Source organism: Podarcis muralis, chromosome 17 (assembly GCF_964188315.1).
Source record: "Podarcis muralis chromosome 17, rPodMur119.hap1.1, whole genome shotgun sequence".
NCBI classification, from domain to species: Eukaryota; Metazoa; Chordata; class Lepidosauria; order Squamata; family Lacertidae; genus Podarcis; species Podarcis muralis.
In genome coordinates, this window is record NC_135671.1 from 38,078,810 (window position 1) to 38,106,411 (window position 27,602).

Below are 27,602 nucleotides of genomic sequence, written 5' to 3' on the forward strand. Positions count from 1 at the left end.
GGCAGGAGGAGAGGTCTATACAGAAAGCAGCCTCCTGGTAAATGGTTAGGTTCATGCAGACCTTGTTGAGCTGTCTTAGGTGTGGTAAATTTCAGACCCACAGGCTGGATGTGGCACTCTAGTCCTCCAGAACTCTCCACCAGACTACATCCCGTACCGGACCTGCTCTGTGTCCTTGAGTGCTTTTGCCCAGCTGGAATGTGTCCTTGGAACTGCAATAATGGCTCGTGTGTCTGGCTGTAGAGGTGTGTATGTAGAAACCTCTGACTTCACACAGGTGCAGTAGGTGACAGTCCACCTAAGGTAAGAGTCACATTGGTTGCTCTGTCAACTTTGCCTCTGACTCCTAGCGCTGCTTCCAGCCCAGCCCTTGGAAGTGTGTGTGGCCCTGGGCTGGGAGAGGTTCCCCATCCCTGGTGTATTGGGGACCTTCTAAGTTTGCTTTTTCTTTTACAATGAGGGGCTGATATTTCTCAAGGTGAGTTTTGTTCTGAACTTCCATTCTACTCTGTGGCAGTGTGAACTTTTACCACCACCACCCTCCCTCCATACCACTGCACACCCAAGATATTAATCCCAGAAGGGAAGTAGAAGAACAACTTTCCTTAGAGGGAGTAACTCTAACCCCTTTCCCCTCACAGGAGTTGAGAACCTGATCCTCAAGAGGTTCTCCTCCAGTGTGGTCTTCCTAAACCCAACTTTGCCCTTAGAAAGGAGGAGGAGGCAGAGGCTATTGCAAACGTTTTAATGAAAAGTCTTGAACTCAAATCCCTGGAACAGTAGAAGGGCCTTCAAAACACACACACTCACAAACACACAAACACACTCCCCAACATGGGCAACACCCTAAAGCAAGGGCAGGTTTTCTTGTTCCAGAGACTGCAGTGCAAGGCAACAGTATTGCTTCCCTCTCCCTATGCCTCCTTAAACCACAACTTTGGTTTAAAGACACCAGTCTTGGGCAGCACTGTGACCAGTTGTCTGCCATACCTAGGAGGCTTCCCCAACACCACCTCCCCGCTTATAATATGAGGCTGCAGTATGCAAGAGCCAACCACAACTTCTGGGTTCCAGTGCTATAGCCATGGGACAGGCATCAGAACTTGGGACTTTGGGTTTAAGCCGAGCTCCACACATCTTTTTCCTCCTCCTCTTCTGTGTCTTTCCTCTGGTTGTGGTTCCTCCTTTTCTGAACCCAAAATGTTTTGGGGAAAATGCTACAGGGGCACTCCCTCACCATTCAATCTTTCACCACGAACAGTAGATAAGCTTCTTCCTAAAGGCACAAAAGTAGCTTGGAACAGTGTCAAGCTTTTTGGAGCAGCTACACTCTGCCATATAATAATGAAAACTGACCACAGGTAGCAAAAGTGTCAGGAAACATTGGGGGGGGGGGAGCGGGAGCTGTAGTAGCAGTTTGAGAGAGCAACAATGCCAGCCATTCCAAAATATGCATTGTGAGTAGTTGTTGGTGGGTAAAGACACACACACACACACACACACCCCTAGCTTGCTTTCTCCCACCAGCTAGGGTAGTGGGTGAAATTGTATGATTCCCATTCACTTTAAACTGGAGTGAAAAAGGAAACCGAGGCAAAATAGGACTAAAAGACAATTAGAAATGGGGGAGAAGAGACTTCACAACATACAAAAAAATCCCAGCTATTGAAAGCTGCCCTTAGAGACTTTCCCTTTGCAAAAATCTTTCCTTAGCAATGACAAGGGTTAGAAACTTGTTTGTTTAAAAAACGTCTGCAATTCTTAGAATACCAAATTTATGAGCAACTCCTGGCTAAAGTAAAGCACGTTAAGGGCCATGACCCATGCCTAGGCAGCAGGGGAAAGGACTCACAAAGGACTCTTGGGGAAGAGGAGGGGCCCATTTATTCAACTCTTAACCACAAAGTTGCTGGAAGAAACCTGCCTGCAAATGCCTGTGAAGTGCAGAGACATCAGGTGCCGACAGCCAAGCCAGAAAAACGAAATCTTTCACCCCCACTGCCTATACATTTCTACTGCTTCCTGCATCAGCTACCTTCTCTCATTCCCTCCAAACGGTGCCACAGCTGGACCTCCAGGCCACGGTCATGTCACTTTGCACACATTCATTGTCACTTTCCCTGCAATTCATTGGCATGGAAATTTGGACAGGGTAGGGGCACCAGCCGGACCTGCAGCATCTCTCTGCCACCCCACAAAGAGCTGCCCTTCCCAGCTTTCTTGCTAGAACATTCATGCACTTCTTTTTCATCATTCACACTCTGCTCACATATTGAGCCTCTCGCAAACCCACACATGCTGGGAGCTTCACAGCCACTCTCTTTGCCCACCAGTTAGAAACGATGGGGAGCAGAGGGCAGGGGAAGAAACTGGCCAGGAAGTACCACAATGAATTCTTAAAAGTCAAACCGCATCAGTCAAGGGTACATGGAGATGGTGGCCATGGAGACCTCCCAAGAAGGCAACTTCTAGGAAAAGAGTCAGCAAGGGGTTGTGGGAATCTTCTGGCTGTGCTTCAGAAATGACCACAGAGTGAACCTGGCTCCTGAGTTCCAGTCCTGCTTTACAGCTCCCCCTTCCCCACTGTGGTCAGCCAGAGAGAAGAGCCTCTTGCCTCCAGTCCTGCAGTGCAGTCCACTTAGGGGAGGAGCTGGGGGAGACAGCCTTGCACCCTGCCCGTCAACTCCAGTGATGGGACCAGGTCCGTGCCAGGGAAATCTTGTGCAGGCGAGAAGACTGCTTCCTTCAAGCAACCGGTCCGTCTGGACTTCTGCCTGGCCTTAAGAGTTGAGCCACGGATGCTCCAGGCACTGGGAGGCTGTAGTGCGTTCTTCTGGGATGTACTCCATCATGGGCAAGAGGAAGTCCGTGAACTGGGCTGCTTGCTCGAGGGGCCACTCATATTTCTCCACCAGGACCTCATACAGGCCCCAGTGCTTGAGATTCTTAATGTGGCGCAGTTCCCCTGGGGAAGGAAGGAGGACAAAAAGGGCAAGGTTGGTGGAGAGGCCCCATCTAGGGCTGTGTGTACTTTGCGCTGGAGGAAAGTAAAATGAAGTGAAAATTCTGCACCAAGGAAAACCGAACTCATGCCTGGTTTATCTCTTATTTTGTGAAATTAATTCTGGGCCTGGTTAGACATGGGGATAGGCAAAGAGTTATTGAACAGTGGGCATCATATTCAACAGGCATTGCTCACACACTGTAAAGCTGTGTTGTCACAGTACAAGAGCTAGAAACGTTCACCTCAGGAAGTGGAACATGATGCCCAAAGCCACATTCAGCTTCTATGCTCCTGAGATCGCAGCGTACAATCCCAATCCAGGCCAGCCACCTGTTCTAACATGCAATGTGGGCCTGGGATCATCCTGCATAAGCCCCAATCATCACATTTTTACCTCTTCATATATTGTCATAGAGGTGCTTGGTGTGGGAAAGATTGCCCAGAGTGGTGGTAGTTATGCTATTAATCCCACCCTGCTGCTGTATAACTGACAGCACACTCACACTGCATCTCTTGGGGGGAGGCCCAGCCTCCCAGAAGTGAAAGCATTAATATGATCAAAACGGGCATTTATTATGCAATAAACTGAGAGTGTGCAGTAAACATCTAGATCCTGTATCCTTTGTAGGCCTTCATGCTGTTTCTCTCTGTGGAGCAGGAAAGGTATGCAATTAGTAGAAGCTGGCTAAACTGTAGGAGCTTCCTCCGATGGAGTGCCCATTCATTTTCCCACAGCAGCTAAAAAAGGTGCCCCAAAGCAGGGCATGAAGGTAGCAGCCCTCTTGACTCAGCATCTTGTACTCCGAGGCTCCATTTAGCTACCATTGATAGACCTCTCCTCCATCTAAAGGTCATCAACATCATCAGTGGCCAGATTCATTGAATGAGAAGCAATTGGGCAAAGAGAGAAAAAGAACAGACAGGTGGACGCAGCAAAAAAGGCATGAAGAAACAACAGCAGTCCTAAATCACTACCCAGATACTCTTAGTACTGATGACAAAGGTTGAGGGACCACAGAGTTCTGCAATGCAGCAAACATTCCTGCATCCTAATGAAGAAGGACAAAAGACTAGCTCTTCATGGCTGTTTGTAGGTGCCCACCTGAAACCTGTGAACCTTGTCTAGCTAAAGAAGACGAGGTGAAGTGGCTGCCAGAAGTGGAAGGTGTGGGTGACAGACAGACTGAAAGTGCAGAGTACAACCCACTGAGAAGCTGGGCAAGCCCAAATGAACAAAAGTTGTTCCACATTACTTGGAATGGAGAATGTGGGCTGCACTTAAACGACCACCCACTTGGGGAAGGGGCTGCTTGTGCGTGCAGGTAGCCTGATTCTGGACACCCCAGACAACAAATGCTGTGGCCTTCATGACATTTACCACAGGCAGGGTAGGCAGAACCTATTAATGACCCCCCAGAAATGTTGACACGTTCCCAGCCTTAGGTTTCACCACAAACCTGGTTTTCTCCTGGCCAAAGTCTCAGCTGCCTGAACGGCTTCTTTCCTTCCCGTGGTCACGATCACACAGTTCCTTCAGTTTCCTGTTGTCAACTTCTCTTACACACATGCTCTCCCCACCCCTCACAATTCCTCCTGACAGCCTTTGAGCACGATACGGATGTGTTGCGGAAGCATCCGCTTGGAACCACATCCTCGCAACCCAGAGAGGCTACATTCCCTAACTTACCTCTCCTGTTGAAGTACTCGCGCGAATAGCGCCCGGAAAGAGCAAAGTGCGGAGGGATATCGCCTAGTAACTCAACAATGTGGGCAATATGATCTGAAAAGGAAAATAGGAGGGAACATCAGGGCCTGCGTGTCCCAGTCTCTCCCCCCTCTGCACCCCTCCAGAGTTCCAGCAGGCCTGTTGTGAAATTCTGGCATCAACAATGCCTCCAGATTAGAGCAGAGAGAGAGATCCAAGCCCAGCTGGCTAGGCAGGCCCCATACACAGCATCCTCATTTGGCTCAACCAGCGAGAGCTCTTTACCTTCATCCCTGGTATAGTCCTCGCCCGAGTGTGGTTCAAAGAGGTAATCGCCAGTAGCCAGCTCAAATGCCTGACAAAGAAAGAGAATCATCAGGTTATGCAGTTAAGGCAGGGGTGGCCCATCCCATTTCACCACATGAATGGGCTGCCCTCTGCCAGACCCACACGCAGTGTTCCACAAGCCCTTGCTGCTTGAGTTCTCTACCCCAGAGGGGGGAAGACGAGTGACAATGCTGTGCATTGGACCACCGCCCTCTTGTCGAAACCTGGTGAGGGGGGTGTTCTGGTGGCGACGGAAGCAGTGGGGCAGGCGGAGTGCTGCCTCCTGCACCTTTGCCAGCTAAGTCAGATGCTTCATGGGTGGGCTGGCTCTCAGTTAAGAAATCTCTCCTCTTCCCCATGGCCCGTTGTGACTTTTCAGATCAGCTAAACATCAGGATCTAGGTGGTTCTGCATGCCAGTGCCAACCTCTGGCCAAAGGTGGGAACTACATGGCAGCCAGTCAGGCTAAGCCCAAGGCCTGAAATGCTCATGTGGTATTGCCTGACCCTCTCGAGAAGGATTTTGAGCTGCCATACTCACTGGTCTAAGAAGCAAAGGGAATCATCTGCTGCGCACACCCACACCCTGCCATGAAAACTTGGCAGAACCAATGACTGACATCTGAATATTTGTTCTATCATGTATCAAACTTCAGAACAGAGAAGGAGCCTAGTGTGTGAGGATCTTGCAGGGCTGGCTTATTCGTCACACAGAGTCATGTAGAATCCGCGTTATCAGCTTTTACCGCGTGCTGATATTAAGATGTTGGTGCAAAGAAATTGTGGATTATACATATTATATATGTGTATATGTCTGTGTATCCCAAGCAGCTTAAACTTTTTCTTTTCTGGCAATTGCACCAGCTTTGGAGGAAACTTCACTGAAAACAATTGCACAGGAATGACTTAATTGCATGACAAAAACATCACAAGGAGCCATTTTAAAGAAGCCTCAGTGTGGACGATCTGTGAGACGGGCAAGCCGGACTTTTCCCCAAGCCACGTCTCCCTGCCCACACTCAATGTGCTATATGACATCAGGTTGGGGGGGGGGGCAAGTAAAGATGCAGCTGCCAAGGGACTGTCAGGAGGCTTAAAGTGCACTGCTGATTGTTCCAGCGGGGTTTGTATTCAGCGCCTCTTAAATTTAATGCCAAACGGGTTCCTCTCAGGAGCCCCAGAGCTGCTGGGTGGAGCCTGGTCCCTGCCAAAAGCCACGCTTCCTTTGCCCAGGCAGACTGATTTCAGAAGAAGCATAAAATGGCAAAGCACAGGAAGGGCAAAGGTCAGAAGCATAAAGTTTCTAAAGAGTGTGTGTGGTTCAAGTTTTGTTTTAGGATTTTAAATGTGCGGCTATTAGACTAAGTAAGGTTGGCAACAAAGGAAGTATATTTATATCTCATCAACCACCTAACATTCAGGTCACCCTGGCACACAGCCACACAAGCAAAGCCTGCAAAGGAAGCGTGAGGTATCTTGACAAATAACAGTCACTACACTGACAAAAGGGAAGGCCTGGTTTTTAGTAGGGCAGGAGAGCTAAAAACAATGCCAAAATATTTCACATCTGGCAACCAATACGCCCCTTTGGTTTCAGATAGTACATGGGTAGATGAGTCTAAAAAGCCTGGGACATATTTTTCATGGCCCTCTCGTGGCTATGGTGGCTCATTTACCAGAAGTAATGTATTTAGCGTTAACTCTGGAAGTGTATACTCGATTCCAACAAAACAAAGCCTCGTAGAGCAAAACCAGGAGGCTTAGTTTGGTCCGAACCCAGAAAGCCTCAGAGAAGGACCTTGCTGCTTTTCAGCAAAAGAGCTTGAGAAGAGCCTTGCTGGATCACACCAAAGACCCATCGAGTTCGGCATCCTGTCTCCCGCAGGATACCTCTGAGGAGCCTGCAAGAAGATTATGAGTGCAACAGCTCCCTCCTGCTTTAGCTCCCTGGCCACAGGTGTTAATCTGAGGCATTATGCCTCTGAAGCTGGAAGTTCCATATGAACATTGTGACTGACAGTCAAGTGCCTTTGAGATTCAGTGCACGGTCAGCAAGACCCCACATTGCCCATCTCCAGGTTTGGACTCGCCAGAATAAAAGAATATGCTTAACCAATGGTGAGATGGTGCCCACATTTGTGGACATGTTTTTTAGTTGAACCCTAACCGACATCGCGCTCCACCACCACCACCACAATCACAATATGGCACAAGAAGCAGAAGGAGCCCCGTGAACCTACCATGCATGCTGTGCTCCAGATATCAGCAGGAGTGCTGTAGATGGCACCAATTAGCACCTCCAGTGCCCGGTATTGGCGAGTCTGAATGTCCTCCGTGAAATGTTTGTGCTGAGGAAATTGAGAGTGTGAGGAATATCCCTGTGACATACCTATGTACGTACGGACATGCTCTCTTGCGCATATGTGCACACGTAGAACCCACATCCCATGCTCTCTTCAACAGCCGCCCTGTGGGCCAATCCAGTGTGTGTCTCCCACGGTGACTACCATTTCCTAAGCCAGAGCATATATGCTCACCAAAAGCAGAGCCCTAACTTAACCTTTCCAAAAGGCAGACCACTGCCACCATCGCCACTCCTTACTAAATCCCATGTAATTTTTCCTCCTTGGCAGCTTTCCCCAAGATACCAATCCATGTACTCCCTATATGGAGCCCTCATTTAATTTTTTTTAAAGAACCTGAAAAGCTGGACATGTTGAAATTATAAACACATCAATATGTTTGCTTCCTTCTCACTGAAGCTTGAGATGCTCAGAATCTTTTCAATTGAAGAAAAGGTGTGTATGTGTGTGCGTGTGCGTGCGTGCGCCCTTCTCTTTTAAATTTCCACAGCACAATAAGTAAAAATTGAAGCAAAAACTGTGTAGAGTGTAAATGCAGAAATACACATTACGTGGGAAATACAGGGTGCCCATAGCTTCAAGTCCCCGAACAGCCCACATGCCCCCAGTCTCTTCTGTGCAGCCACCACATTCCACTCCCCATGCGACAGACAGCCCCACCAGAGCTGCTCCTTTCAGGAGGTGTGGGCAACATGCGCTCCAATAACTCACCACCCAGCAGGCATTTCCCAGATCTGCTATCTTCACTCTGATTTTGTCTGCATTTTGAGGTTCCAAGGGGTTCACCAGGAATTCAGAGGTACCAAAAGCTGCAGAGGCAGACCAGGGCAGGGAATCAGGTGAAAAACAAACAAAACAGTCCACAGATGCTGAAGGGGTAGTAAGTAATTGGTTTAGCCTAACAGTTGTGCTATTCAAATGTAACCACTTGACTGGCCAGCTAAACCAGGTGAGGGTAGTCGATAGGTCTCCAACCCCTGGTGAGTTAGGAACTTCCCCTGCATGCAAAGACAGGCTCCGGCAGATTGACTGGACGAGACCAAGAGTGGGTCCAGCAGTCAATAAGGCAGTTTCTGCACGTGCTGAAGAGGGAAGTGAGGGGCAGATGGGGCTCGTCAACATAAGAAGGTAGCCTCTCTAGAAGGAAACTCTGATCCTAAACGTTCACTGGCTTGCAAGTTATTTTTGGGAGAAGAAAAAGCTAAGGAGTAAACCCTACACAAATCTGGAATGGAGTCCCTAAGATGGCTGGATGGCACCCTATACACCTCCTTCCAGCAACTCCTGCAGCCAGAATGGCCTGAGCTCAGAAGGAGGATACGCAACAGTGACTAATACAGAACCACAGGTGATTCTCCTTAAAATTAATTCTTTGGAGTGATAAGACTGAAGGATGCCTCCAATTTTAATTAAGAATAATGGTTTGCCTCTGCTATCACAACTTTAGAGAACGCTGGCCAAAGGGAGAGTCAGCTTTTGGGCGTTTGGGCCCACGTGGCTCCTTTGTCACCTTGCCCCTGATACTCACTGCTGGGGGAGAGAAGCCCTCCACGCTCCCGCTGGTTAGAGACCCCTGACATGGCTGAGCCAGAGAAGAGGGACCCTGAGAAGCCAGAGGTTGCTGAGTCAGGGCTGAAATGGCGGCTGGCTGTGCCTGGTGGAGAGTGCCCGTTGCAGCTGTCATAGGCATTGTGTGTGTAGAAACCAGAAGACGATGTCAGACTCTGGGGGCTGCAAGCGAGAGAGCCTCCTGAGGGCTCTGTCCCCCCAGCTGTGGAGACCATGATGGGGGCTCCGCCAGGCAGGTCTACAGAAGAAGAAAGAGGAGGGTCAGGGTTTCCTGGTATCATAAAAAAGTGTGCTGTGAACAGCACTGATTGAAAAGGAGAAAGAGAGTTGCATTATATGTTTCTGAAGGGAGAGGCATGGGTGAAAGGGCACCAAAAAGGTAAGAATCAGGAGGTGACTACATCCCATTTCAAGAGTCAGGATGTAAAATGTTCAAAAATAAACCTATTTACTGCACTTTGCTAGCATTGGGAAGAAACAAACCATCAGCCCTGGGCTTAACATTACATTTCAGCCAGCGACCAAGTTGCCATTTGTTTTGCTCCAAACAAACCACAATGATAAACCAATATTCGTTCTTAGCTTACTAGTCATGGGTTGCTTAGAGTAAAATCCCTGGTTCAGACAGAACGCTAAGCCAGGGGCCTTCATTTCCTCCGTGCGCTAGGAGGGAGGAGAAAAACAGCCTAGACAGGTACATTCACAATAAAAGTTAACTATGGTTTATTCCGATGGCATGTGAAATGGACCAATGTAAATGCAAGAATACAAGTGTAGGGAAGGCAGTGAAGGGGCACACACTCAAATATTTTAAGCTGCACAAAAGGGTGTGAGAGCAAGTATGCAAAGATTGGGGGGGGGGTCAAGCCTCCAGACCTGACCACACAAGAGAACCAGCTGCACCCCACAGCAGCTGACTTCCCTCTCCCAACCTCACCTGGATCTGCTATGGGCTCGCTGGCATCTCCTGCTGCCAGGGTCGCCAGTTCCTCCAGCTGCTGAAGGTCCCGGAGCCGTTCTGCCAGGAGCTGACTCTGTCGTTTCTGCTTCCTCTTCAGTTTCTTCCGCTTGTTCTTCGAAAGCTTCCCATTCTGGGAGATGAGATGACCCCATGTCACAGCCCTGTTACTTACAATTCCAGGGCTGCATGGGGAAGTGAGCGGGGTGGGGGTGGGGGGAGCATGCAAAGGAGCCACATGGCCGGCCCTGAGGTTTGGGGTAGAGAAGGGGAGAAGGAACAAACCAAGGGAATCACCAGGAAGCAACTCAAAGTGTCAGTGGGCAGTGCCAGAACCCCAAAACAGCGGGGTACAAGTTCACAGCAAAACACACAGCTTGCAAGAGAGTAGTTGTGTGCAAACAAATGGGGGCGGGCAAGGGGTGAATGAGGAGAAAGGTGTAGCAAAAAGAAGAAGAAAGGCATTACGTATCTGTAAGAGCACATGCAAGAGCAAGTGAGCAAGTGAGGCCTAGTGGTCAGCCTGTTTCTGGTTACAAATGGCGATTCTCCTAACTGAAATGCTACCCCAAACAAAATAATTTCTGCCACACAAAAACTAGCATGTCGAGGAAGAAGGCAAGATGGACAAGGCCCTCCCCCCAAAAAACGTTAAGTTTTCTATGTGCAGTTATTTATTTATGCAGGAACATTTTACTCAAGTGAGCACCCACCTCAGTGGTACGGCTCAAACACCTCACTGAACACTAGTCCTACAAGGAAACAAGGACTTGTGTAAAGGCACAAGCCAAATGTAAGGGAAGGGTCAGAGTGAGGGCTGAGGCCTGCAAGGGCTGGGCCTGTAAAAAAAGCTGGGCCAGACCAACTGCAGAAGAGAGTGGTCCCTCACTGATAATATATTTAGGGGTGTCAAAAAAATTGTGCACAATTCAAATATTGGGGCCCAACATCTGCTGTGATCCTGCAAAGCATCGGGGTGTGTGTGTGTGTGTGTGTGTGTGTGTGTGTGTGTGTGTGTGTGAAGGCACACTGCATGATGTTGCTGCTTAAGGGAGTAAACCAGGGGTGACTGACAGCAGGCTGCAAACAGCACATCAAGAGATTCTGGGTGGCTTGCAGGCGTTGTCGCTCTTAAATCCCAACACCCCCCACCAATCAATTATAGTGTTGGGAGGGACCCTGAGGGTCATCTAGTCCAACCCCCTGCCATGCAGGAATCTCAACTAAAGCATCCATAAGAGATGGCCACCCAGCCTCTAAAAACCTTAACTTTACTTGGGCATTTGCAACTGGGCTTCCCCAAGCACCTCCCTGCTTTCTAAAGCAGTGCTTCCTGGAGACCATTAACAGCCCTAACCATTAACAACCAATTCTCTTCCCTTCTGCGCATGGCTGATTGCATTGTTTATCCCACTGTGATGACTAATGATCTCTCAATGTGGGAAATCAAAATGGGAGAAATACTGTAACACAGCCAGAAGTGAACAGAAGTGAAGTGAATAGAAACAACAGAAATGAAAGAAAGTCAGCACCACCTATTAATTGCAAATGAGATGCATCTGGGAGGGAAAAGAGGGACTCTGAAGGAATAATAAGGGGAAATAAATCAGTTTGTTTTTTAAAACAAACGAACAGAATGAGTTTGGAGAGATTAAGGAATGGAACTGCCTGACTTTGGATGGAACACATCATCAGTTAAAAAATAAATGGAAGAAAATAAAGAAACTACCAATGGAATGAATCTGTGAGAATAAAGGAAGGGAACAGCCTTATTCTGGATGGAAATAAATTATCTGTCCATGCCCATTTTACCATGCAGCCCTCAAAGGGTGGCCATGGGCCACTCTGGAATTCAGCCCCAAAAGGCTTAGCCCCCCCCCCCCCCCCGTAGTAAGATGTCTTGGGTTAGGCCTGGCTGGGTTAAAGCAAAAGCAGGTGCAGGAACAAATAAATGACGTACAGAAACAAGGGTGTGCTCGGTGGCAGAAGCATGAACTCCGGAGAACACACACAAGGCATGAAGGGCGTGCAACTGGGAATGAGAAGACAAAGAAACCATAATGGGTGTGCGAGAGGACGCCATCTTGCACTTCCACAAGCATAAAGGGATGCAAATCTCTCTCTCTCTCTGTGATGATATATGCAAACTGGTGTTTTTAAGGTGGAAAAGTAAAGCAGGCAGATGGGTGGGCAAAATAAACAACTAAATGCTATGGGATGAGCATATGAATTATGACCCTTTGTCTTTCCAGCAAAGCTGAGCAACAACCAATGCCCTATCCAGCACTAACACAACAGAACAGCAGGAATAACAATGCGGCAGCAGCAACAGCAAGAACCGAGTCAGGAATTATGCGATCTTAAGGGAAGATTTTTATCTACATGCAAGCCCATAAACCTGTATTGGCCGATTACCAACACACATCCTTTTAAAAGTGTTTGCTTGTTTTGTTCTTGTTTTTATTATGTATTTAATGTTTTATCTTTTATTTTTATGCTGTGCACTGCCCTGAGATGTTTAGATGAAGAGTGGTATACAAATTTAATAAATAATAATATTCTATCCCCTTCACATGTGCGCATAGAAGTCATGTTACAAACTACTGGCATCATGGCACTTGGGATATGGACCCTTCTGTACAGAAAATGCAAGGAGGGAACAAGTCAAAATATACAAGGCTCTGCTGCATTAACCAAAGAACTTCTATCTTGTAGCGGCTTTGTGTCTGGTAAAGAAGCAAGTGGTCAAGCTGGTTGCATTTCCTCTTGGCTGGCTTCTGGTGGACTATCAAAAAAGAACTGGCTTGCTTGATTTCTCTAAGGATAGCTGTAAGATGTGGCTTCCCTGGTGCAAAACTCTCTCCTTTTTTGTGTTCACACTTGCATGGCTTCTTGTCCCCCTTACTGGCACAGGCAGAACCGAGAGTGCATTGTCCCTGCTTGGGATTTGCTACATAAAGGCCAAAGAGGAAAAACCCAAAGAAGTGTGACAGGCAGCGCAGGTAAGCAAAGAGTGTCCACAGAAGAGAGTGCAGAGTCTTTGGAAATCATCAGATGGCTTTACAAGTTAAAGTGCAATCTTGGAAAAGTGGGCGAGAGTCCTCAGCCAGTCCCAACATGGGGACATTTCAGAAACGAGGAATCAAATCTGGTACACTTTTCTGGGATAATCTGTCTATCTATCAAATGTGTGTGCTACATTAAAATGAAAAATGAATTTGCAATGCTGTCTCTGCCTTATTTGTGTACATTATGTTTCCCATGAACACTTCTGCCCTTCTTTGAAGCGACACAACTTGAACCACGCAGGCACAATGACTGGAACACAGGGAACTGCCTTAGAGCAGGTTGGACTATTTTGTCCTTCCAGCTCAGTATCAGCTTTTCCGCTTGGCAGCAGCTCCCTGGACCTTTTCCATCATCTGCTAAACATTCCATTTAATGGGAGATGCCAGGGACTGACTTCTGCATAGCATGTGCTTTTCTGCTGAGCTGTGAGCCCTCCCAGAGAGAGGCTTAGGCTAATTCATAGGTGCATTCTCACACTGCAGGGCAGTGCCACAGTTAAATTAACTGTGTGCCACACAGAACAAAGTACAACCCACACAAGGCTGTGAAGCTCTTGCCTCTCTCTGCACTTGGTTTTTGTATCCAGTAAAGGCTGCAGACATCTTTGGCACATGTGAAAAATTGTCTGTGGCTGGGTCCTGTTAAGCCTGGACTGTTGGTAAATACAGGTGTGACTATGAGAACCTTTTACAGATGGGTAGCCGTGTTGGTCTGCCATAGTCAAAACAAAAAAAATTCCTTCCAGTAGCACCTTAAAGACCAACTAAGTTAGTTCTTGGTATGAGCTTTCGTGTGCATGCACACTTCTTCAGATACACAGTGTATCTGAAGAAGTGTGCATGCACACGAAAGCTCATACCAAGAACTAACTTAGTTGGTCTTTAAGGTGCTACTGGAAGGAATTTTTTTTGTTTTGACTATGAGAACCTTGTATGTGAATTGCAAAACAGGGGGGGCAGGGGGAGGCCCATCCATCCACACAAGGCCACAGAATACAGCAGCAGCAACAATAATAATTACCAATTCTAAACTTAGTTTTTCCACCACCTTTGAAAGGGGTAGTGGCACCAAGAGGAGACTTACCAGGCTCTCCTGGGGTGCAGAGCTGACTGAGGGAAGAGGTGCACAGATGGAGTGAGGAGAGAAAAGAGGGAGAGAAAGAGACAGAAATGATTCCCAGAATCCAACAGCCAAGAAGTCTCAGGCAAACAAACAACAATCAGTAATGCTGTGAAGATAAATATAGGGGAGAGGATGTGGGAGGCAGCCAAGCTCCCTAGTGAAGGTGGATTGACATTCTAGGCCATGGCTGGTAGTCCATGGCCCACAGAGTGACGTTGTGATTCTTGCTCTCTCCTTTCCTCCCATCAATCATCCTACAAGTCCACCTTGCTTGGCCTTGAATGTGCAGTCACCACTTCTGGAGATGCTTAGCACAGTCTCGAGTTCCTGTGCAAATATTCATTAGCACTGCTCTCTAAACCTTCACCCATAACCGTTAGCCATGCCAACTGCGGTTGATGGGAGCTGGTGTCCAACATTATCTGGAGGGTCACAGGTTCCTTATCCATGGACTGGATCCATGGACACAGCCATGGCCATCTGTGACATTTAGGGAGACTGGGGAGAGCTGCTCTACTCAATTATGTGCATGCACACACACACTCTTCCTGCACTATGTTTAAGGCTGCTGCCTGGAGATCAGCAACTGCACCAGCCGGGTCCTCCATCTGCTGAGTCAGAGAGGCAAGAGTCTGGGTGGGGAAAGTGATGGCAAGAGCGGTGCAGCTTTCTGACAATTCAGTTGCAAAGGGAGAGTGCAGGTTATATCCAACTCAGTTATATTAACAGAGCTATGCTTCAGTTAGGTCCATTATTTTCAGTGGATCTACTCTTGAGTAGGATTAACATTGGAAGCAACCCTGTGTGTATGCCTGCAATCTCCGTATTAAAGTAGTAAATAAACAGTAAATAGTTGCCAACTAGGGTCCTAGCCTTTCATGAACCAGTGTAGCTTCAATTTTTCTGCACATCTTCCCAGTTAACTCTCCTCCATCCTACTCCACAATTCAGTCAAAGTTTTTCCTGTTTTATGCTTTGCCAAGGATTCCCTGGACAATTTGATTTATTTAACATCGCTATATTTGTATTATTGGCTCTCTCCCTACTACTCTGATTCCTGCAATCAAACTTCACCCATATGTCTTGTAGGGTTGGGCAGCAGTGGAGTAGCATGGGGGGTGCAGGGGGGGCCGGCCGCACCGGGTGCAACATCTGGGGGTGTGTGTGTGCTCGCACTCGCAGCTCTCTGCCCCTACCTGGCTCACTTACTCTCTCTCACTGCAGTGCTGGCTGTGCGAATCCGAGCCGCTGGGTCGCCGCCCACTGTGGAGGGGGGGTGCCAGGCGTGCGGTGCGGTGCGGTGCAGTGCAGTGCGGAGAGAGAGCAAGGGAATCCACAGGTTAGGGGGCGCAAATTACTTGCCTTGCCCCGGGTGCTGACAACCCATGCTACGCCACTGTTGAGCAGTACTTGGTTGTCAACACTGCGCTAAACATCACAATATACCGATAATAATCATGATGTCTGTAATAAGGATGGAACGATGTAGAGGTGTCTTGGGTATTTAAAATTTAGCCACAGTTCACTAAACGCAAACACAGGCACTACGGCACTAAAATTAGTTATTAAGTCAATTGGATGCTTCCTTGACTTCTTGCTAAAGTCTCCAACTTTTCCACTTGCCAACCCCTGGTCTTGCCTGTCTACCGTAGACGGGAGAATGGAGCCGGGGATTATCCTCTTCCTTCTAAAGAAGATGTGCCACTATAAAGATTAAAGGAACATGGGGAGGATGTGACTATTTACCTGCAGAGCCAGAGGGGGGCGGGCCCCCAGCTTGCTGCCAGACAGTGGCCTCAGCTGCCAGGCGGCGCACGTAACTCTCATCTACACACAGCAGGATGTTCTCTGGCTTTATGTCTGTGTGGATTATTTTGCACTTCGTGTGGAGGTAGTCGAGGCCCTGCAATACCTGGGAAGGGAGATGCATGATCAAATGGGAGAATTCAAGGGTTTCCGAGTACAGAGGTTGTGGTATCAGGAACTACAGAGCTTATACTGGGAACCTCAGAGCCTGGAACTTTGTTAACTACCACGGACTGTGTGCATGTGCTCAAGATACAGAACCCTCTTCAAGAGCAGAAGGACGTGTGTGCAATATCAGCATCTAGATAGGACTAGATTTGGGAATGACTGCCTTAGGCCCCAGCCTCTCTTCAACAAATAGACTCATGCTCCTCTGTTCACCTGAATCCCCTTCCATCAAGATGGATGATTTTAGTCTAGCCTTCACCGCAATGGTCCAGCTCAGTGTTTCTCAAACAGAGGTTTCCAGCTGTTTGTGCACTACAACTCCCATCATCCCTAACTAGCAGGACCAGTCATCAGGGATGATCGGAATTATAGTTCAAAAACAGCTGGAGATCCAAGTTTGGGAAACACTGGTCTAGCTTTCCATATGCAGAGACTGGAGTTTTCTTTCATGGAAAGCAATACAACATGCAATATCCCACTGGTGGTCTAAAACTATACTCCAGAAAGAACTCACTGATATGATACCCCCATCCCCAACATACGGACACCTTCATTCCTGCCCAAGTGGTGCGGCTTTTTTGATTCAACCTCCCAGTGATTTTGAATATAATAGAAGTAACCTAAATCTGAGCAGCCTAAATAAAGAAGGGCTGAAATGATCCTGATGTTACAAACAGATCCCCCCAACTGGATTTAAAATAACTCCACTTTTTACCTGGCGTAGGATGCTCTTGACGCAGGGTATAGGAAGTCCCTGGTAGTTGGACTTGATGATCCATTTCAATAGTTGGTGTCCTAAAACCTCAAGGACCATGCAGACATCTGGGCAGAGGTCGAGTCAAGGAGACACAGTAAGCTACAATGATTTACCTAGGTCTGAGCAATGTATGAGAACACTATGACCATCCTCATCTCCCCCATATTACTAATGTGGTGCTTTTAATGTCTTAAAATCAGATATGGAAGAGAAATTGTGCCAGTGTTCAGCGAGGAGGAGAACACTGAATACAGATGTCTTGAGACATTCGCCTATTGACAACTGGCCACTGTGTGAAAACAATGCAACTTTCCACATGACCACAAAACTGGGATTCCTTTCTGGAGCACCTCATTCAATAGCAGGAGTAGCATTATCTGCAGGGAATGACTGTATGCTTGCTGCTTTGTGTCTAATTAAATAAGGTTGTGGACTGAAACTCCCACCATCCTTGACAACTGGTCATGCCAGCTGAGGCTTGTGGGAGCACACAGCCAGAACACAGAACAATTCATTAAACATGGCAGGGAATTGTAGAGGACAGGGAGCCTTGCTGGCTTTTCCCATGTCCTCACCTATTTACCATTTATTTTTTAAGAGGCTACATGAGAACTCCTACGAAAAATGGAATAGCAATGAGCACAGTCACCAATTTTTATTTTTAAGCTATCAAAAAGTCAGTCTGTCTGTGTGTGTGTGTGTGTGTGTGTGTCTGCATACTGGAGAAGGTTCTGGTCATCATCAGAAGTGTCACACACAGCTACTAGCCTATATATTCCTTCAACGCTGCACAGCTACAGTAAATGCGACATTCCAAACATCCATCATGGGGGGGGGGGAGGAAAAACACCTTCCCAGCAAAAATAAATTGCAACTCATCTCAGGCCAATGTATGATTCTTTTCCGACAGTGACATGACCTGGGGGGGTGCAGCCTAACAACAGTTGTGCCTCTGTTCAACAATAAAACAATCATCTAAAGCAGACTGCAACTGTTTATGTCCATCCTCATAGGACTGATCCAAACAGAAAGTTCATTGCTTGCTCCAACTGTCTCTGGACTGTATCATGTCATATAGCAGGAGGCAGAATGCAGAACTGAATGCTCCCCCACAGAAAAAACATTCCTGAGCATACAAAACCAGAAGTTGGGAAGAAGGTTGCAAGGTCAACTTCCTTGTGAATATGCTAACTTTTTATCTGTGTGAAGAATTTGGTACTGCTCTTTGAATGTTTCCCCAACAAATCAACCACACCATTGTGGTCTAAGAAGTAGCAGAGAAAGCTTTGTCCTGACCAAGACGTTCACCCAAGAGATACTTTCAGAAACCATACTTTTGGAAGTCAATAGTGGCCCCTAACAATCTGAACAGGAGCACCTATGGTTTTCTGGGCCTGCTTGTGGAAGGATACGGACACCATTGATCCCTGAGATCTTGAAGTCATCAATCAATTGGACAATGTTCTCACGCTTGGGGTCACAGGGATCAGAGTCTCGCACCTGGAGAGTAGAAAAGGGGGGAAATGACACATCCTAGATCAGAGTCATCAACAGAAGCCCTTGGGTCAAAATGGCCCACCATCCCCAGTTGCCAACCTAGAGATAAAAAACGCAGAGATGTAGCATTTGTGGTAAATAACTTGTTAGCAGGACACTCTAGCAGGCGGGTCCTTCCAACAAACCTTGATATTGGCCAGGCTTCTGATCCAACCAGATCCTTTTAATTGAAATCCCACCACCCACCTTGAAGGAAGATGTGTGGAGCCTATGTTGCTGGAGGTGAAGTATGACATGCTTAAATACTCCCTAGAAATAAAAAAGGCCCCGTGTGTAGACTGGCACATTAGGAGAATGGGTAGGTTGCAATAATCTCTGCTAGTACTCAAAGCGTAGTGAGCTTTTATTAATGTGAGGGAGGATCCAATCCCTCACTGCACTATGAAGTTGTACAATCCCAATCAGACTTAATAATAATAATAATTCTCAGGGTTTATATCCCACCTGACCCACTCAAAGAGATTTACAATCTAAATAAAAACATTATAGAAAAGGGAGGGGGATAAGTAAAACCACAAAGCAGTCCAAAAAGGACTTTAAAAACCCTAAAGGCAGAACCAGCATAAAGAGTGATAAGTCTCCAAAAGCTCCCTGGAATAAAACTGCCTTTGTTTGCCTATCCACAAGTGAGCAGTGATAAAGCCGGGCAAACCATCCTTGGGAGGCTGTTTTAAATCATAGATGCCACAGCTGGGGGAAAACCCAACTTGGGTACACTTCCACTGTATTTCTGATGTCAGGGGCCATGGGTATAGCCAGGATTTTTATTAGGGAGGCCAGGACTTTTGTTAAAGGTAAAGGTACCCCTGCCCGTACCGGCCAGTTTTGACAGACTCTAGGGTTGTGCGCCCATCTCACTCAAGAGGCCGGGGGCCAGCGCTGTCCGGAGACACTTCCGGGTCACTTGGCCAGCGTGACAAGCTGCATCTGGCGAGCCAGCGCAGCACACGGAAACACCGTTTACCTTCCCGCTAGAAAGCGGTCCCTATTTATCTACTTGCACCCGGGAGTGCTTTCGAACTGCTAGGTTGGCAGGCGCTGGGACCGAGCAGCGGGAGCGCACCCCGCCATGGGGATTCGAACCGCCAACCTTTCGATCGGCAAGCCCTAGGCGCTGAGGCTTTTACCCACAGCGCCACCCGCGTCCCAGGACTTTTGTTAGGGGGACAGAAATGACACAATTGGTCAGTTAAGTAAGTATTTCTATTCGTTACTTGGTCGGGGGGCGGGGGCAGCTGCCCCCCTTGGCTATGCCCATGGCAAGGGCTCCCCTATAGCCGGGCATCAGAAGTTGAACCAAATTGTCAAACCCATTATGATTTCCAAACAATATTCCACAAAGAAACACTGTTTAGAATAGGGAAATAGTGTCTTTGTGTGGGATGGGGAAGAAGGAATGTTTATGAGGAATCTACTTCAAATGTCAGAGTAGCAAACCAAACTCTCTGCTCTGGGTAGCCGAGAGTCGGCTCTCCTGTCAACTCGTACTTTTCACGTTGCTCTAAGGCAGCCTTTCTTAACAGTGTTAGAAACTGAGATATGAAGGCTAGGAACTAAATGGCACCTTAAAACCCAGGTTATGGATGCAACAACAAAATGTCTAGGCACGCTTTTTTTAGAACAAGAACACAAAGCTGAAAATGAATGAACTGCAACTAAAATATTAAGTTCCTTTTTCACATGGTCTAGTCCTTTCTTTGCCCACCCCCATAATATTCTTAAGAGGGTCTCGTTTCCAGTCTTCAGAGAGCAGCTGGAAGTGGGGAGGCAGAAAAAGCTCCTCCTTTCCTTCCACTCTGCAGTTTTAATCTGAAATCTTAGGTGCAGTACTGCACCCAGAGCTCAGAAACTGCTTGCGCTAATAAAATTCCCTGTCACCAAATATGCCTAGAACAATGGGAGTTTTGAATACTGTTTCCCAATCCGGGATGCCCTCCAGACATATTGGACTGCAATCCTCATGTGTCCTTACCAGCACCCAGTGTTTGCTGGGGCTGATGGAAGTTGTAGTCCAGGTCATATGGAGAGAAACAGATTAGATTGGCTAAGGGAACAGAAGGCACTGTGTCTGACAGCAAAGGGTGGGATCTAGATGGTAAACAGAGCAAATGGATCCAGGGTAGGGGTGCTAGGCTGTCCAAGGGATCAGATAAAATAATAAAGAGGGCCGTGTTCTCCCTGTAGTAGTTTTATGGCTCAGGGCTCCCAAGCAGAAGGGGTTCCAAGTATGCCAAAATCTCACAAACCTCCTCTCCTTTTATTTAATCACTACTCCTTCTACAGGGCCCCCAGAACTGGGGAAAGGGATGGGCAAAGAAGACAACTCACACATTTCAGCAGCTTTATCTCATCCACGGCTGTCTCTGTATAGTGCACAGCGCTCTTCACCACTTTGAGGGCCACAAAACGCTTCCGCCTTGCGGGGGGAGAGGGAGACAGAGAAAGGAGGGACTGGTTAGTCCTGGCTCCCCCTTTCCACTTTTTGTTTTAAATTTTGCCCCTCCCGCTTTGTAATCTCCACAGGAGCATCAAGATTTCTCAGATAAAACAAGTTAAAGACATAGTAGTGATTACAAAATAAGAATAACAAATTCATAAAAGCAAAGTGGGAATACTTAACAAATTCCTCTGTTCCTCTGCTATTAAGACACTTGACTACCATGCCCACCCTTCTCCTTGTCCCCCACACACTCAGGGACCCCCCCCCCCCAATCCTCATGGGTCTTCCCAAGATCTGTGAACACAGATTAGGCACTCCCTTTACGCCCATCAATTATTTTGTACTTAACAATCAGCAGCCTGGTAAGAAAGGCTGAGTTTCTGCCCCCACCCCTTTGCCTCTTACTGAAGGCGCTGGCTACTTTGGAATAAAAAAGCTACAATCCTGCGAATACACTCTGGATTTGTATTTTCAGCCTTATCAGTCCTCCTGCCAAGGACCTAGACTGGGTGAAATGATCACAATGTGTGGTTCCAAAGGCTCAAATGGGCTTTTGTGCAAACTAATAACCACAATGACAACAAGTTTAAATTTAAGCAAGCTTCTAGTCCTCAAGAGCAGCAGAACAATCATGATCATATAAGCCCTCAGTGCATGCCTCTCTTTTTCTTCTCCTTGCTATGAATCTACAGTACAGTCATACCTCGGGTTGAATGTGCTTCAGGTTGAGCGTTTTCAAGTTATGCTCCGCGGCGACCCAGAAGTAACAGAGCGCGTTACTTCTGGGTTTCGCCGCTTGCGCAGATGCTCAAAATGACGTCATGCGCATGTGTGGAAGCGGCAAATCACGACCAGCGCACGTGCAGACGCGGGTTGCATTCGCTTCAGGATGCGAACGGGGCTCCGGAACGGATCCCATTCGCATCCAGAGGTACCACTGTATATGGTATAAAAATCACTTCCTGAGTATTTCCATTTCCCTTAATCCTTCCTCCCTTATTTCTCGCTTCACAGAGCCTCCCTTTCTTGCTCCATAATCTGACCAGTCAGAAAACACTGCATTTTAGTTTTCCATTTTTCAGGAAAGTGAAGTCCATTGTACTAGCCTTCACTCCTTAATTCTCTGGAAGGGGACAGAAACTAAGTATGCCCCCTGCCTCCCCACCTGCCATACTCACTGAATGTCCCAACAAAGCCAGACAGTCGAAAAGTGCCCCCAGCCGAGTTTCCGCACCACATGGTAGCGCCCGTTGAACAGGTCCCCAATCTTTACCGGGTAATACCCACCTAGCAAGGCAACAAGGGGAAGACAGGTTAATTACACCAGTTGCCAGAGTCACAGAGAACGTCCTGGCCCAGCACAATTGCCACCCTGGACCACGGTGCACCTAGCGCTGGGGTGGGTTACTTCTGGCCCAACAGCATTTGGAGGACTACAGATCCCATCAGCCTCAGCCAACCTGGCCAAAGGTCAGGGATCGTGGGAGCTGTAGTTCAACAGCATTGGAAGGTTTCTCACCCATGTTCTAGTACTGCATGTGGGCAACTTCTAAAGACATTAAACAGTTTTGTTGTTATTCTTTAGGGGCATAGAAGACTGCTGTGCTGGACCAGACCAAGGGTCTAGCTCTCTGGGTTGTCTTGCTGGAAACAAGAGCAACTTTAGAAGCTCAACAAGCAGAGGGTATGAAGGCAATGCAGTCTTCCTTTCTTTATCGGCTCTCTGCATCTGGTACTGCCCACCTCGCTTACAATTCCAAACAGAAAGCCCCTTATCTGTCCCAGCTTGGGGGAAGAATAGCCTGCCCCACTCCCCACATCGCCCAAATACCTCGGCAGTAATCTCGGGGGTCCTCTTGTTCCTCATCATCAGATCCCAGCTGCCCTCCTCCGATCACAGCAGGGAAAGGCAAGGGGGGTACTGGAGGGGTGCTTGGAGCCTCATCTGAGCAGGAGGGACTCAGTGGCCTGGAAGAGTTGGGGGGGGGCGTGGGGAGAAAGAGAGACTTGTCATGAGCATCTCAATACCCAATGATGTCATTTACTTTTTAATTCATGTTTATCCTGCTTCTGTAAGCAACTGTTTATCCTTTGCCTGCTTCCAACCTGAGAGTCACCTCTGGAGAGGACAAACCACACGGGCATTACCGTAATTCTCACTCCCCCCAACAGAAAGTTTAAGGAACTGTAACTTTTATTTGCTCATATTCTTAAACCTCCCATCTCCCACTCTGTCAAAATTCAGAGAGTAAGCCCCTCAGGGCAGGGACCTCTCTTTTAGGTTTATATCATTTTGTAAAACGCCATGCACATCAATGGCGCAATAAAATAAAATAAAATAAAATAACACCACCACCCTCCTTTCATAATAATTTTAGACATACCTACTGCCTCCTAGTCCCTCTTGCATCGTTTCCCCCATCTCCAAAGATACACAGGGAAGCGATTCGGAGTGGCCAAGCATAAAATGAAATTAGCTGGCACCCTTTTCTCTGCTGATCTTCCAGTTCTTGTGAAAGGAAGGTGTGTATTTGGGGGGAGGGCAAGGGGAGAAGACCTGCTCTGATCCTGACGCCTTCCCCAGGGAGAAGATACTCCCCAGAGCAAAGTTCCCAGATCTGGGCGGGAGCTGCCGATTCTGGCGTGAAAGCCAGGCTGGAGTGACGGGCCCTGGGATGGAGACAGAAGACTGCCTCAGCAAAGCATGCCGGCAGCTGGGCACCTTATCTGTCCACATGCTCCCCTCCTTAGTAAAAGAGGAATTAATACCTTGTGAGCTCAGAACCCTCCTCCCCGCCAGAGCCCAAATGTGCACAGAGACACCAGAGGCGGACGGACGGGGGGTTAAAAATAGCCCCATGGCCCCCGGCAGCTGCCGCCCAGGATGGGAATGGAATCTGGGCGAGGGAAGCGGGATGAGACCGGCCAGCGGAAGCGGCCAGCCCTGCTTGGCCTGGGCCTAGCTCACCAGGAGGCCCCAGGTCCAGACCAAACCGCGGCAGGTGCTCTCTCTCAAGGCTGGGTGCTCTCCCATGGAAAAGAAACTAAAAGCTCCCTAGAAAAGGAGGGGAGTTTAAGCACAGTTTTGCCGTAGCTTGCTAGTTTCCTATGTGGATATACTTTTTTTTTATTTAATCGTGTAATCCCCGTCTGCAATTTAAATCAGCACAGCAAGATGACCTAGGCCTGGGGTCAGCAAACTTTTCCAGCAGGGGGCCGGTCCACTGTCCCTCAGACCTTGTGGGGGGCCGGACTATATTTTGGGAGAAAAAAATGAATGAATTCCTATGCCCCACAAATAACCCAGAGATGCACTTTAAATAAAAGCACACATTCTACTCATGTAAAAACACGCTGATTCCTGGACCGTCCATGGGCTGGATTTGGAAGGCGATTGGGCCGGATCCGGCCCCAGGCCTTAGCTTGCCTACCCATGATCTAGGTTCCCCACAGAACCAAACAACCTTTTTTTTTCTCTTTGTGGCATCTGACTCAGATTCAGAGCCAACCTTCTCCAAAGGCACCAAGAAAGAGATACTGTACATCCACCCAGTAACCTACAACACCATTTCCAACATCAGGTAGCCTCATTCCTCTAAAAAGGCCTCAGCACCAGCACTACTCCTTTAGCAGTCACACTTTTAAGTGACACTCTCCTTAAAAAGGGAAGACAATAAACTCAATTTCACAGGCACACTTGGTGGGGACATGGGAGAGGGCCTTCTCGGTGGTGGCTGCTCCCAGACTGGGGAATTCCCTCCCTAGAGAAGCTAGACTGGCTCCCTCCTTGTTGTCCTTGCATTGCCAGGTGAAGACCTGGGCTTTTGGGAACCGCTGTGATGTTTTTATTGTAATTATCTATATTTTTAATAAATCTGTTTTATAAATTGTTTTACTTTTATTAATGTTTAATAAGTTTTCCCCATGTCCTTTAGCTGTTTCTATTTTATCCGTAAGTCACCTTGCGTCCCGGTTTGGGAAAAAGGAAGGATATAAATAAAATAATAGTAGTAATAATAATAATAATAATTTTAGATGATGGGAGGAATTATCTTATCTCAGGGGAGCCTTCCCTCTCCTGGTGCCCTCCAGATGTTGTTGGACTCATAACTCCCATCAGTCCCAGCCAGTGGTAAGGGATGATGGAAGTAGAAGCCCAATAACATGTTGAGGGATCTAGATTGGTTCACTTGTTCGAGTCGTCTGGACTTACTAGTCTGTCACAGCCATCCTGGGGCAAAAGGCACCCAATCCACGTTCATGAACTGAGGCCTCTTAAAAGCCTAACACACTTATCATGGCACAGGCTTTTGTCTAGGCAACAACAACGAGCAAAAACTGAAGCTCCTTACTCCCGGAAGCTCACAATAAAATCGTTGTTGAAGAGGTAAAGGTCCTAAAGTGAGCAAACACAGCTACTCCTACTCAGTTTGCCTTGAAGACTGGTGGTTGAGCCTTCATCATCAGAAAGCTGAATTACTTTCTCGACCAGCTCTCCTGACTGATTTACATGTCAATGAAGCAATGTAGAAGCGCTCCTATGTTTTAAGTTGCAGCAGAAGCTTTATCATCATTTTTCCCCTTGCCAGAGAAATGGAAATCATAACCATGATTTGGTCTTCTCAACACCCAAATTACTAGTAGTCAAACTGCCTCCACTTAATTACATTTCAGATTATATATAGCGTCATACCTGTGATGGACATTCACACATGCAAACTATGCCATCTTCCAGAGACAAATGCGTATTATGAAACTGACCGATTTCCTGAAATTTCAACCCTCCAAACACTAAAAGTCGCTTACACGTGCACAGATGCCACTGGCGTTCTTAGGTATTTATACCCGTGTTGGCCCGCGCACTCAAACCACGATTCCGAACATGCACGTGTGAATCTGCCCTGAGAAGCCGCAGCCAGCCCCGCACTCCCCTTGCGGCTTCCCCAGCACCTGTTCCCCAAACCTGCCCCCCGCCCCCAGTCATGCCGGCTTCCTCTAAACGGGGAGAATCCCCCCCCCCAACATCCGAGAGCTGCAATTTACAGAATCAGGACCTCTCGCCCAGATTCACTCGCACACGCATCCCCGACGGGGCAGGGTCGCTCCCGCCGCCGCCCACCCCCCGAGGTGAGATGCACTGGGCGCCCCACTCACCCCGTGGGGGTCTCGCTCTCTGCCTGCGGAGCCGGAGGCGCCTTCTCCTTCTTATGCTTCTTCTTTTTGCCGCGGCCGCTCCCCGGGCCTGAGGGAGGCGAGGGAGGAGAATTAGCGCGGAGGGACCGCCTGCAAAAGTTTCCTAGGCAAGCTTGCAAATGGCAGCAGCAGCAGCAGCAGCAGGGACCGACCGTGCAAGAGGAAAGCCCCCCTGCACCTGCGCGGCCCCCTCTTTCCTCCCCATGCAACTGCCTCCCCCACCCAGGATGTATCTGCAGCCCCCATGCACGCACCCCCAAGACTTGAAGGGCAGCCGCGCGCCCCCTCTTTACCTTTCTTGCTGCTCATGGCCCCCCCAGCCCCTGTGAGCTCCATCCAGGCTCCGGGATGCCCCTTGCGCCTGCGTGGCCCGCCCCCTTCCCGACCGCACCAGCTGCTTCTGCTCCACCACGTGAGGCGGGCGGGGAGGAGACTGAGCTCCCTCTGGGCCTGCCCCTCCGTGGGGTGGGGGGCGGGAGAGAGAAGGCGGAGAAAGACCAGGCAGGGGGCAGTTTTGTGCTTTTAAAAAGCAAGTTTCCTGAAGCGTCTGAGTGACAGGTGCTAGATACAAACATACGTGCACATACTGTATATATATGGGGGGAGGGGCGCTAATCAGCTCAGTCTTCTTCATCATCATCTTCATCAGCTACCACCACCCTGACAAGGTGGGTCACTATATGAATCCCACCCTGCAGATGGGCGAACCTGAAAGTTAGTTGCTCTCACAAAGCTTTGCAAAAACTGCAATCCTGTGTCCATTGCAGGGGATTGGACTTGATGGCTCTTGTGACTTTCCGACTCAACAATTCCACAATCCTATGATTCACTGGAGAGCAATTCCTCGTTATGGCTTAAATCATCATCATGCTGCAGCTCAGTGATTTGCATGCAGAAGTTCCCAAGTTCCAACACCTGACCTTTCCAGGTAGAACTGGGAATGCTCTCCATTCGAAACCCTGGAGAGTGGCAGCTGCCAGTCAGTGGACAACACTGAGCTAGCTAGAGGTGCCATCTGGCTTGGCGTAAGGCAGGTTCTATGCTTCGTTTTTATAGTGTTCAAGATAAAGCTTGTGAAGTGCTTTGAAGTCCTAAGAATCACCCTATAAGAAGGTAGGTCAGTTCTGTATTATTATCCCTTACCCTATTTTGCAGATGTGAGGGAAGGAGGCTGAGGGTCAGGGCAGGTCCAGAACTGAAACATTTAAGGATGCAATCCTCACCCCAACTGAAATGGAAGTAGAAACCAGAGGCCTTTCTCCTGGGCATGGTCGGCCAATTGGTGCCAAAGAAGGATAGAACTTTCTTTATGTATGCTACAACAGCAGCAAGAATACTCATCACAAAGTATTGGAAGACGCAAGATTTACCCACTCTGGAAGAATGGCAGATGAAGGTGATTGACTGTATGGGATTGGCAGAAATGACTGGCAGAATCCGTGACCAGGGAGAAGAGTCGGCGGAAGAAGATCGGAAGAAATTCAAGGACTATTTACAGAAATATTGTAAAATTAATGAATGTTAAATGATGTCGGACAGAAATTAAGGGGTTTTTAGCTTTAATG

At 48.1% G+C, this 27,602-nt stretch overlaps 1 protein-coding gene across 5 annotated transcripts; it reads right to left on the reverse strand.

Moving 5' to 3' along the window:
• Nucleotides 1–731: 731 nt before the first annotated feature.
• On the reverse strand, nt 732–26,447 carry SRPK3 (SRSF protein kinase 3). 5 transcript variants are annotated; one of them, XM_028711721.2, is made up of 17 exons: nt 26,331–26,447; nt 25,999–26,086; nt 22,676–22,812; nt 22,023–22,131; nt 20,733–20,820; nt 18,260–18,347; nt 16,806–16,912; nt 15,863–16,028; nt 14,078–14,103; nt 11,886–11,957; nt 9,905–10,058; nt 8,927–9,205; nt 8,110–8,207; nt 7,276–7,383; nt 4,995–5,064; nt 4,692–4,784; nt 732–2,965 (listed from the first exon to the last, which is right to left on the reverse strand). In XM_028711721.2, the coding sequence occupies exons 1-17, from the start codon at nt 26,371–26,373 to the stop codon at nt 2,781–2,783; spliced, it is 1,911 nt and encodes a 636-aa protein (XP_028567554.1). In that variant the 5' UTR covers nt 26,374–26,447; the 3' UTR covers nt 732–2,780. The 5 variants fall into 5 exon arrangements, with proteins under 5 accessions (XP_028567554.1, XP_077777192.1, XP_028567556.1 ...); XM_077921066.1 differs by having other exon boundaries at nt 26,292–26,388; XM_028711723.2 differs by lacking the exon at nt 11,886–11,957.
• Nucleotides 26,448–27,602: the final 1,155 nt, after the last annotated feature.